At 45.0% G+C, this 13,253-nt stretch overlaps 1 protein-coding gene across 1 annotated transcript; it reads right to left on the reverse strand.

Annotated features, from left to right (window-relative positions):
- Positions 1-3,097: 3,097 nt before the first annotated feature.
- On the reverse strand, positions 3,098-4,507 carry LOC108798920 (gastrula zinc finger protein XlCGF26.1-like). Its single transcript, XM_018570725.1, has one exon. It carries the CDS (start codon positions 4,505-4,507, stop codon positions 3,098-3,100), a length of 1,410 nt encoding a protein of 469 aa, XP_018426227.1.
- Positions 4,508-13,253: the final 8,746 nt, after the last annotated feature.

Genomic DNA, 13,253 nt, shown 5'->3' on the forward strand with positions numbered 1-13,253 from the left:
TTCAGCGGGTAGAAGATTGATAAACAGATGTTTGCCTGGTCTCTCAGCCCTCTCCACACCGACAACTGATATGCTGGGCATGGGCCAGCAAATTACTAAGTGGTTTACAAAATCTGATATTCACCTCAAAGTCTCAAATGGGAGATCTGTACACTGTAACGGAATTGATTTACTAAAGGAATAGTTTATGTTCACTATGTAAACTATATATTTACTTAGCTTAGTGAATGAGTTGAAGATATATTCAACTCTATTATGCAATAATGTGAAAGAAAACAAAATGTGTTTTAAAATTCCCCTCCTTATTGGGCAATCAAAGTGAACAATGCTCCACCTTATTTAATAAGCTAGGTGACCATATGTGAAGACCTGCTCATCAGTTTATGGGTTATATATGTATTATTGTTGGGTTATTTAGAAGTATGTTATACCGGGTAACCTGTTTATCAAAAGACTGTCAGCACTAGCCTGTTAGCTCTCTTTGTATTTCCAAGGAGCTCAGGACAATTATATTCTCCTACCGGTGCATCTAGCCAAGACCCCTGCTGCGGCCGTCTGGAGCCCTTGGAAAGCTAGATCCCGGCAGGGATGGAGAGTCAGGATGTCTGGGGAGGGCAGGGTGCAAGTGTAGAGCTGCAGCTAACGATTATTTTCAAAATCGATTAGTTAGCCGATTATTACGTTCGATTAATCGGTTAAACAATAAAATACATTTTAAAAAATTGCTCCAGTGATGGACTACTAGTTTGTATTGAGATTGTAGTCCATCACAGGAGCCAGCTTTGGAGCAGTGGAAGTAAAAAAAAAAGTGTGGTGTGCAATATAGTGAAATGGAAAGTTTAAAATTATATAGCAATCAATGCAGAATGGCAGCGGCTATAGAGGACTACAAATACCAGCAATAGTACATTATACAGCGCAATGCAGAATATCACCAGCTATAGAGGAGCACAATAAATCCCAGCAATAGTACATTATAGCTGGCAGTATTCTGCATTGGCTGTATAATGTACTGTTGCTGAGTTTTGTAGTCCTCTATAGCTAGTGATATTCGGCATTGCACCACTGTATAATGTACTATTGCTGGGATTTGTTGTGCTCCTCTATAGCTGGTGGAATTCCGCATGGCGCTGTATAATGTACTATTGCTGGGATTTGTTGTGCTCCTCTATAGCTGGTGGAATTCCGCATGGCGCTGTATAATGTATTATTGCTGGGATTTGTAGTCCTCTGTACAGCGCAGTGCAGAATATCACCAACTATAGAGGAGTACAACAAATCCCAGCAATACATTATACATACAGTGTATATTAGTTGTTGCAGCCCTATGCACGTGATGTGATTACAATCTTATCTGATCACTTTGTGTATAAAAGGTTGCACAGTTGTTCAATAAAGCAGTTTGTTTCACCCTACACTTGGTTTCGGCTAGTGACTGGGTGGACTAGAAGCTAATGATCGTCATGTTGCAGTATCTCCTCAGCAAGTAAGAATACAACGACGGACTTACTCATCCTGAGTAGCGGAGCCTGACACATTGGTGACAAGTGATGGGATGCTCTTTCTTGCATAGGAGACATTCAAACCACCACCGGGACCCTATCCTCATCATCGGATGAGAGGCCGCCCAGCCATGAATGGAACAGCAGTACGACAAGCTCAAGAGGTCCACGTTGAAGAACTTACTGGAAGCCCGGGGAAAAGTCACCAGCAACAAGCCCAAAGCCGCTATCATTGCTGAGCTGATGGAGGGTGACTGTTAAACAGGTTACACAGTATAGCATACTTATCAAAAGACTGTCAGCACCACCTCCCCTTTAGCTCCCTTTGTACTCTCAAGGAGCTCGGTACAATGACATTCTCCTGTATGTGCGTTTAGCCAGACCCCGGCTGTGGCTATCTGGAGCTCATGGGTGGGGATGTAGTCAGGATGTATGGGGAGGGCAGGGTGTATGTTAAGTGATTACAATCTTTTCTGATCACTTTGTGTATAAAAAAGGTTGCTCAATAAAGCAGTTTGTTTCACCCTACACTCGGTTTCGGCTAGTGACTGGTTGCTAATGATCATCGGGTTGCAGCATCTACTCAGCAAGGAACAATATAGCGACGGACTTACTCATCCTGAGTAGTGGAGCACGTCACACCATAGACTTTGCTAAGTCAACCCTAATGTGTCTTTAACAGACTTGTGTTTATGGCATCAGCACAGCCTTTGGCCTATTCACACTTGCGAATGAGGCCAATCTCTTGTGTCTTGTGAATTCCTTCTGTGAATCATGCAATCCCTGGCAGGTGAGAAGGGCTGTACAATTTAATAAGTTGTTACCACCCACAGCCATTTGTGGCCATTCACTTAATCACATATGCTGTGATTAGCTATGATGATCACACCTGGAGGAAGCTGATCACCGAAGTCTCAGGGAGGAATTTGTGAGGCTTGTGGGATTGGCCCCATTTTCAAATGTGAATGCGGTCTAACAGATACAAGCAGATATTTCTATAATGTGAAATGTATCACTTTCAGAATCTAGATAGGGCTTATCTCCTAGGTGATTCCTCCAGTGTACAATGGAATTTATTTTTTAAATTAAAGTGATATTAAAGTCAAAAGGGTTTCAAGATTTTTCAAATGCTGATGAAATCTCTTACAATGGATGCTGCTCCCTGATGTTTTAAAAGTCTTAGTTTTCTACAGAATCAGCTGATCCCATAAACACTTGTCCTGTCTTCCTGTTTTAGAGTGACTCCTTTCTCATACAGAGAGCTATGTAGTCACCCTTGTGTTTTCTGGTAAGCCGTTTGTGTCTTCTCAAACAAACAAAGCAAATCAAGCTACCCCCTTAACCCCACTCCTCTAAGCTAGTAGATGAACGGTTGCTGTAGTCTGTCCTTTGTGATCTTGTACTGGACAAGAATTCGGGGAAGCTGAGAGACATGGACATATTCAGAAACATGATGATTGTTTGGGCAAAAATGTAAAGCAATTATTTGCTGGGCAATGTATATTTGTTTGATCTGGATCCATTATTGAAAAAGTTTGAGAGTTTAATACTACTTTAAGTACTTTCTACGTTCAGAGCATCCAAACAACTTGTGTTTAATGGTGGATCTTCTGGTGACTTATAAGAGATACCTTTTCTGCGTAGCCCTTGCCACAAACTGGGCATTTAAATGGTTTCACTCCAGTGTGAGTCCTCAAGTGAACAGTAAGCTGCGTCTTCAACCTGAAACATTTGTTACATTCTGAACACCTGTATGGTTTCTCTCCTGTGTGCATCCTCTGGTGTGCCTTAAGTTTGCTCTTTTCTGAGAAGCACTTGTCACATTCTGAACACCTGTATGGTCTCTCTCCTGTGTGTATCCTCTGGTGTACCTCAAGTGCGCTCTTTTGTGGGAAGCACTTGTCACATTCTAAACATCTAAATAGATTCTCTCCTGTGTGGAACCTCTGATGTTCAACAAAGCTTTCCTTAGTTATGAAGCTCTTATAACATTCTGAGCATTTAAATGGTCTTTCTCCAGTGTGAGTCCTCTGGTGTCCCATAAGCGTTGCCCTCAATGTAAAACCTTTTTCACATTCAGAGCACTTAAATGGCTTCTCTCCAGTGTGACCCATCTGGTGTCTCATAAGATTTCCCTTCGATGTAAAACACTTTTCACATTCAGAGCACTTAAATGGCTTCTCTCCAGTGTGACTCATCTGGTGTCTCATAAGCCTTGCCATCGATGTAAAACCCTTTTCACATTCAGGGCACTTAAATGGCTTCTCTCCAGTGTGACTCATCTGGTGCTCAATAAGACTTTCCTTCGATGTAAAACGCTTTTCACATTCAGAGCACCTAAATTGCTTCTTTCCAGTGTGAGTCCTCTGGTGTTTCATAAGATTTCCCTTCAATGTAAAACACTTTTCACATTCAGAGCACTTAAATGGCTTCTCTACAGAGTGACTCGTGTGGTGGTTCATAAGACTTCCCTTCGATGTAAAACCCTTGTCACATTCAGAGCACTTAAATGGCTTCACCCCAGTGTGAACCATCTGGTGTTGAGTAAGATTTCCCTTCGATGTAAAACCCTTGTCACATTCAGAGCACTTAAATGGCTTCACCCCAGTGTGAACCATCTGGTGTTTCATAAATTTTGCCATCGATGTAAAACCCTTTTCACATTCAGAGCAGTCAAATGGCTTCTCTCCAGTGTGACTCATCTGATGTTGAGTAAGAGTTCCCTTCGATGTAAAACCCTTTTTACATTCAGAACACTTAAATGGCTTATCTCCAGTGTGAGTCCACTGGTGTTGAATAAAATTTACCTTAAATGAAAAACTCTTGTCACATTCACAGCACTTATATGGTTTCTCTCCTGTAGGACTCCCCTGGTGTTCAGTAAGATGCGTCTCATGTTTTAAGCTCTCCGCAAATTGTCTCTCTTCATTAGGAATCATCTGCTGAACTATTAAAAATGCGTTTGTAATGAAAATGTCCTGACACTTCAAATTCTCATGTGTCATGTCTCCGCTGGTTTCCATTATGTGCTAAAGTATACAGACTTAGTAGTAGCAGAATGATTTCAGACTGCTTACATCCAAAATTGAAGAATTATGGTGGATTCCTGAAAAATATAGAAATAAATTATTATAGAATTGTAGAACAACAAATAAAGACTGACCTCAGAATTTAATACATTTTGGAGTTTTACATCAGAATTGTGTCTTCAGACAGTTTGCAGTTTAAATGATTAGACAGAAAATATAAACATCAATAACTGAAAACAGGTTTGTCTTTTCCGAGTGGAGAATCTTTGTACTCCGCTGAATGACGTATCTTTTACGCCAAACAGGAACATTGGCATTCTATAAGCATTTCCCTTTCAGGAGTCCAGTGGCAATAGTAAAAGCCCCATGGTAATTGGGGAGGTAGCTGTACACATGACTTCACTGTATGGAAGCCCTAATTACACAAGTATTACCTATTAACATACGGGTAATACGGGGTACATCCATGGCATTGGATTTACAAAGCATTAGAGGTTTTCTAGATAGTTTAAAGTGACATTAAACCCTCAGATTTTTTAACATAAAACAATACTGTAATGTGCGCCTTACTGTAATCCATGGTTGTTTCCCTTCTCTTTGATGCTCTTCCTTTTAAATCTGTATCTGTTCTCATGCTTGGAGAGAACTTCCCTTTTCAGCAGACTGCCTTGTCTCACACGGTGTCTGTGTATCCGTTTGTATAGGCTGTAACCTGAGCCAGCACTACAGGAAGAGGCCCTGAGCTGAAAAGGGAAGTTCTCTCCAAGCATGAGAACAGAGCATCAAAGAGAAGGGAAACAACCATGGATTACAGTAAGTCACACATTACACTATTGTTTATGTTAAAAAATCTGAGGGTTTAATGTCACTTTAAAGCAGAACGTTTTCCATTTCCACTATTCCGTCTCTGATTGAAAAGTCAGATTTACTTATCTGAAACAAAATAGAGCCTTGAAAACTTGTATAAAGAGACAAAAGCTTCAGGTGCTGGTTGTATATAGAAATGGATATTATTTTAAATTCATAGTTCCTCCTCCAATGTCTATATCACTACTTCTTCCTGTAGTGACATAGGGGCTAACTGTAAAACTATGGCAGCCAGCGGGGCACATGCTATCTGGCATACACCAAAGTGTCCGATAGCAGTCTAACTCTGCAAGAGATTGAGGGTTCCTTTATGCTGCCTTCCAACCTTTTTTAGCCATAGTTCTCTTTAGGGTTGTCAGAGCACAATGAAAACCAGACAAGCGAAAGGTGCTAGTTAAAATATTTATTAAGAACAGTGTCCACAGGAACAAGCAGAATCATAAACCGGAACAAGGCAGAGTCAGGAGCCAGAGTGGGTAGTCGTCCAAGCCAGGTCAGGAACACAGAGATCAGCGTCGTCAGGAACAAGCCAGGAACAGGAGCCAGGAAATCAGCGTTGTCAGGAACAAGCCAGGAGCAGGAGCCAGGATCGGGTCATACACAGAATCAGGATACACAGAGAAGCAGGAATGCACTAGCAGGAAAGACCATGCCAGGGCAAGGTCAGACTGGACTGATTGGTTTATATATAGTGTGTTGGGTGACACCGTCACTCATAGATAGGCAACTCCCATCTGACTCTGTCAGATGATACTCTCCTGTCTGGCCATAAGAGGGAGTCTGGGAGTAGTGAGCAACATTCCAGAGTCTGCTCAGGCAAAGAAGGAAACACAGGTGAGTAAAATGGCAGCCAAGCCAGAATGCTGCAAACCAGTGAAGTCAGGGTGGAACCCTGACAAGGGTCACAGGAGGACATTTACTACGGCTACAACTAAGGCCCATTTTGGAGGCTGAAACATGTAAGCATTTGTTTGTTTGCTGCTGTTATGCCTTTTTGCAAATAAAGTACTAGATGGACGGATCCCCTTGCGAGTGTCGTTTTTGTTTACCTATTGCTCAGTGAAGGCTCCGGAGGAAGCTTTACCAAGCACCAAGGTTCAAGCAGTGGGATTGGAGACGAGAGTAGAGCTGCTCCGTGTTTCTAAACTATTCTGGCAGACTGTTACAAACAAATTTTACTTCAGAATAAAACTACATGCACACTTTTCTGCAATTGCACTGCACTAGAATGTACGGCATTGTGGTACCACACGTTCCAGTGCCAGATATCACATTGTGGGTGGCAGACACGCTTGGGGTGCCACTAAAATGAATGACACAGCAACACACCTCCCGCACCAGAATTTGTCAGGCCGAAACCCAAAATTACTTTTTAACCCACTTCTTTAACAATTGGGGGAGGGTGGCTTTTTTTTTTTTTCTTTTTACAATTTCCAGAGATAAAGTCCAGAGACACAAAGTCTTCAATCTCTTTTTCTGTAGCCCCAGCACTCAATGAACAGGAAGCACTCAGATAGTAAACAGATAATGTGTCCACCATTGTGAATAAACAGGAAGTGATGTAGAGCACTATGGATCACTGTGATGTTGGAATATTGTCCTGCAGCTCTCCTCCCCACACTGCCCTTTTTGGCCTCCTTACAACTTTCTTCTCCCCGTCTGGTGCCAGCAGGTGGATCAGCTTTGTGTCCCCTTCAATGCCCACGGCCTCTGTCGATACAGGAGGGGGAGAGCAGCAGGGATTGGAGGGGACACAGACAACAGCATGCAGAAGGCTCCCAGTGGGAAGGAGAGCTGCAGAGCTTTCCTCCCCACTCCATCCCCGATCAGAGGGGATACAGAGCCAATGAAACACCAACTCCCAGTGTGAAGAAGAAAACTAGAGACCTAGACAAACTAATTGATGAGATTAACGACAATTCTCATTATCGATTAGTTGGCTTCAGCCCTACTTCCTGTTACCCAAAACCTGGTGCCCAGAACAAAATTGCCGAAGCCATGTTCACTGTCCATAGGAGAGTAGGCTTCAAGGAACTAAACTTATGTCAGATCTAGTGCAGTTTCTCTGGTGCACGTGAGGGGTGCAGACCAGTCAGACTTCTCCCTATCATCTCCGAACTGTCTGAACACGTCAACTGCACTTTAATTGCCACGTTGCATGCCTTTGTGGATACAGAAACACACAGGGAACGATACATAACCCATCTCCTCTTCACTTACCGTGAGGCACCCCAGGAATCCACCAGGTTCTCCCCCTTTAAACTATAGTATAGGATGAAGGACTGAGGACCCTTGACATTGCTAAAGAAGTACTTGGAGGAGCAGCTTCAGGACACTGGGGTCCCTGTGGTACCCTATATCTTGGAATTACATAAAAGGTTGAGCAAACTATCAAGCTTCACTGCTAATCCACTCAAAACTGCCCAAACACACCAAAAGACTTGATATGACTGCAAATCTCACACCTGTGAGTTCATAGAGAAGTAAGAGGTGCTTCTGATTTTCCCAACCTCCAACTATAAGCTGCATTCTACCTGGAAAAGGCCATATTGGATTCCTACATAACTGAATGACACCAACTATGTTCTCACATTAGATGACCAAGGGAAGCAGCAAAAACTGTTCAAGAAATACAACAGGAGCCTGTCCAATTTTACATCTGTCCTATATTCTCCGAGGAAGAAGAGGATATCTTACCTGATCTTCTGGAGGTGACCCACAATCAAGCAAACATGAGCCAAGTCCTGCTGGGCCTGCAACTAAACAAGGGACTACAGGATGCCATGCGGTCTGACCTCCACCAGTGCAAGTCTATATTCTCCTCTCTGCCAGGAAGGACTATGTTGGCCACCCATCACGTGGAGACCTGATCTATACCTATTGAGTTCCTGAATCTGTATGAGATTAGAGCTGGGTGAAATTTTACAATTGGGAGTCATCCATCTATCCAGCAACTCATGGGCCTCAGCTGTTGTATTGTTCCCTTAGGCCCCATTCACACTGAGCGACATGAAAATCGCGCGACTTTGAGCGATATTGCGCGACGTATCGCGCGACTTTTTCAATGGAGCTGTGAACAGCTCCATTGAAATGTATTGAAGAAGCTACATAGAGCGATACCACGCGGAAATATGAGCGATAAATCGCTCAGTGTGAACGGGGCCTTAGGGCCTGTTCACATGATTTTCACGTCCTGATCAGGTGCGGATCTGCAGACGCGGTGCTACTCATGCAGTGCGTATTTGGTCCGGATGCTGACAGTACAGGCGGCAATACATTATGTCTGTGGCTAATGCTGCCTGGAGATTCCCAACCCACCCCCCAGTTGTGTCTGCAACTAAATTTTTTCAGTAATGGATGTTGCACAGTCTTGCACACTGTCTGCAGCAGCCAGCTGGCGAGAATAAAGAGGGAGGGGGTTGGTGGGATGTCATATATGGACAGAGGGGACAAGAGCACCATATATTGAGAAGAAAGGGAAATCTACCTGCATAATATTAACCCACACATATGACAAACTTTATTTGGATTACATGGCCATCATACATTGGATAGCATGACAAGCATACAGTTAGTCAACATACAAGATGCATACATTTTTTTTTTGCTTTCCGTTCCGTTTGCGCGTTTCCGGACCCTTTCCTGACCGGACAAAATGTGACGTGCAGTATTTTTTCGGTCATAACCTGAACGCACTGCACACGTGAGAACTGTAGTCCATAAAACACAAAGGGATACATCGGGATGCATTTTTAGTGCAGGAGCGTACGGGTCAGGTCAGCACAGGAAACGGACGTCGTGTGAACAGGCCCTACAAAGTATTTTTGATAGGCTCTAAGCACCCTAATGTTCACGCTGTCAGCAATGTATATCCCATGGCCGGTATCGATGACAGATGAGGAGAAGAACTCTGTTCCTTTTCTTAGCAGGAAGCTACTAGACATGGAGTTGGCCTACACCACCATTGAGAAAGAATGCTTGGCATTGGTATGGGTTCTAAAGAAGTTGCAGCCATATACCTGCTTTGCCGTGACCGTTGTGACCGTCCATAATCCCCATACTTGGGTTGGGTTTTCGGGGATAATGGACACTTACTGCTGTAGAGCCTAGCCCTATAGTCTTATAACTTCATTATCCTTTATAGGCGACGGGGCCAGCACCAAAATGCTGACAGGTTATCTCATCAGAAGGATAGGTAGCAGCTATGGGTGCCTGACCCATGTAACAGCCATGTAACCCATGAGGATGCCTGCCTGGTACATGTTCAAAAGAGGGGAGGAGTTGTAGTGAAAGCTGCTCCTGTAGCCCTGAGACACTGTCCCCTAATCTTCTCCAGCTCCTCGTGGGTACCCCTCCTGGCTCCCAATCTCCCCCCAGATACAGCAGCAGTCTGGGCTTTGATCTCCGTCACAGAGCTGGCAGATCAAAAGGATCAGCTGCACATCGTTTGGGCTGCAAACCGAGCAGACTCACAGTGCTCTCACTCCTGGCCCCCTCCCTATGTCCTGTGGGGTTTATGTAACCAGCAGTAAGCACATCACTGAAGCCCCCCTTGTGCTGCTGACAGTGGGGTCCTGAAACTTAGACACCGAGATCTCCTGATCCCTACCAATGCAGCCTCCCCAGAACAGATCACAGGAGCGCTGTAGAGATGAGATAATGATAGTGGGGTTCTAGACACTCAGGAACCAAGATAAGCTGCACATACCTGAGTGTACATCTTCTGATGCACCTATGCAGCCTCCCCAGCACAGAAGACGCATGGGAGGGGGGGTGAGGCTTGATGGTCAGCAACAGCCTGTATATGACCCCCCTCCCTTCCCATGCTGCACCTCTAAGGACATGTTTCAGGCCTGTGGGAGATCTAAGCAGGTATTCATCACTGTGACTGACAGATAGGAGGCTGCGCTGGGGCCAGGCTCTGTCTGTGGATTCAAAGAAACAGCTACACAGAGGCTGAAACGTAACCCTGAGGCCCCTTTCACTCGGGCCGCCTCATCGGGTCCACCTGTCAGTTTTTTAGGCAGACCCGATAGGATGCCCAATGTTAGTCTATGGGCAGCCACATCTAAATGAATGGGAGTCCATTTACATCCGATTACCCCCGACTCCGGCCAGGTCCGGGAAACCAAATGGAAGCGTTCCACTTCACCGGAGCGGATTGTGCCGGATCCGGGGTAATACACGTCTGTTTACATCAGGACCCCTATAGACAGACATGGGGTTCCGTCATTTCAGTTTTTCCTCCAGACACGGATGTCACAGCGGTGACCCCCCATCCATACTGCTGTGACCAGAGATCCCCCCTGATTGGACGGTGTTTAAGGGGCCCTACTGTTTACTCAACTATTGCTGTGAGTACTGCTGGGATTTATAGTGCCCTCCCTGGCATATCCTGCTAAAGTCTGCTGAGACTTGTGGTTCCTCCCTCTTGCGTGCTCATAAGGTCTGCTGAGACTTGGATGTTTATTTCTAGAAGAATCCTGTGTCAGAAATGGGTCAGTGTGGTGTCAGTGGTGACAAGCTGAAGAATGGGGATTACCTCCATAGGATGTGATGGAAGGATCTCCTCTAGTGCTGGAATCGGCCGCTCGGGGAGAGAGGAAGTCACCTCAGAGATGTGGGAGGAGTCTGAGGGGAGGTCATGTTATGATTGGCTGGAAGGAAACACAGACCCGGAAGTGACGTCCTAACAGCATCATAGAGAGGAGGAAGGAGGATAGAGAGGTGCAGAGAGGGGAGGGGGAGGAGGTGAGTGAGAACGGAGCACACGGAGGACTGATGATAAGAAGTGGAGGATCTGCTGGAATGGAGCACACGGGGGAGGGGAGAATACTGTGACAGAGAAGAGTTCTCTATATGTACAGTGCGGGGAGCAGAGGAAGAGCCATGGAGGAGGAAAACTATTCCGGGGGACAAAGTGATCAGGAAACTGCTGACATCACATAGATGATGAACCGCTGGGACAGAGACTGCAGAGAGCTATGAGAGGACCGCAATGACAGCAACATGTCTGTGTCTGATGAGAGGAGGCAAGCTCAGCACCACAGCTGTCTTCAGACTACAAGTCCCATCATGCATCTGTCTCTGGAAGTCATGTCTGTGGCAGTCAGAGTCTTGCAATGCCTCATGGGACTTGTAGTTCTACAACAGCTGGAGTGCTGGGCTGTGCTCCCCTGATACAAGGACATCAACCAGGAAAGAAACATGAACAAAAACTGCTGTGTTGGTTTATTTAAAAAAAATGGAGTTTGTTTATAGTGAAGTCTCTGCAGATGTTTCCTCGAAAGCTCCAGTTCCTTTTGGTCTTTATTTAAAAGAATGGGGCTGCCTTTTCGGGGGTTTTTGTACCTCAAAAGTACTTTTCTTTGTAGACTTCACCAGTGTCTGGGCTGAATAAGACTTCTGTGATTCTGGACAAGGATTCTCCTTCTTTCAAAGATCCAAGGGACAGGAAGGTGGAATCAGTAGCGAGATCTACAGTCATGGTCCAGAATACAGGCACCCCAGCATTTCTGTGAGATAATGCAACACTTTGCGCAGAAAATTGTTGCAATTACAAAAGTGTCGGCATTTTCATGTTTATTTCTTTTGTTTGTATTGGTCTGACACAACAAAGTGGAGAAAAAAAAGCCAAATCTGACACATTCCACGGAAAACTCCAAAAATGGAGCAAAGTGGTGCGTTATCTGACAGAAATGCAGGGGTGCCAATATTTTTGGCCATGACTGTACCGTCACTGGATCAGCCTTATGTCCTGTTTTGGCCACCGTCCTTGTATCCCAAACCCTCACAAACTGGAGAGTGAGCACGGTCCTCAATATGTGTGTAAAGGTGCCCACACACCTTACAATAATCGCGGGAAATACGATTATCGTAAGGTGTGTGGAAGCCGTGCGACCTCCACTACTGTAAGGTCGCACAACTCTTAACTTACTAACATGTTCGAGAAACCCGCCGAGCATCGTACAATGTTCGGCGGGTGTGTAGCATGTTCGTAAGATAAAAGCCGGACGGGCCGGTGTGCGCAAGCACACACTGCCCGTTCGGCATTGCGGTCATCGGAAGCCCGCCGATCAGGGGCGCGGCTTGTGATCATCGCAAATACGATCTGCCTGTCTAAGATGGGCAGATCGTACGTTTTTTTAAGTACCTTACAACCATCGCAAGACAAAAGTCTTGTGATGGTTGTAAGGTGTGTGCCCAGCGTAACGCTTTGCTGGATATTGGACCTCATGTCCAGAATTTCTTTTAAGCATGTCGTTTTATTCAAGTTTTTTCAATGAGAACAGACAATTTCTCAAGAAATATCAATGGAATAACCAGCGCAATAGAGAAATGAGAGCAATACACTTGCAAAATAAAGAAGTAGGTGCATGTCTTGGTCAATGAGATGTATCAACGTATATAAGAGTGCAGTCAACTAGTACACAATAAACCAGAGCTCATCAGAATTTCTTTTTTGGCTGTCATTCTTCACCATATGTTGTGACTTATACGCTGGTCAGCTGACCAGACTAGGGCTGCAACAACTAATCGACATAATCGATTATAATCGATTATTGAAAAAGTTGTCAACTTTTTCAATAATCGATTAATCGGCTTCCTATCCGTTGGCCCTGTTCACGGCTCCACACATGCTACGCGCCGCACCTCCTCCCCACCTCACACTCGCAGATCCGCCCGCATCCACGCCGCACCTCCTTCCCGCCCGCCCACATCCACGATCGGCACAGGCACGTGTGGAGATGTAGTAAAGAGGAGCAGGTGTGGGGGGATGACAGCCGCCGATAGACAGGTCCGATCTCAGAAGCAAGTTGCTGGAAAACTGCTCAGGTAAGCCTGCACACTCCCA

The sequence above is a fragment of the Nanorana parkeri genome, unplaced genomic scaffold, assembly GCF_000935625.1.
Source record: "Nanorana parkeri isolate BGI_ZX_2015 unplaced genomic scaffold, ASM93562v1 scaffold1585, whole genome shotgun sequence".
NCBI classification, from domain to species: Eukaryota; Metazoa; Chordata; class Amphibia; order Anura; family Dicroglossidae; genus Nanorana; species Nanorana parkeri.

What these genes read in the sequence shown, in the direction of transcription:
- LOC108798920 (XM_018570725.1), bottom strand. Translation starts at nt 4,507, where the DNA reads ATGACACATGAGAATTTGAAGTGTCAGGACATTTTCATTACAAACGCA.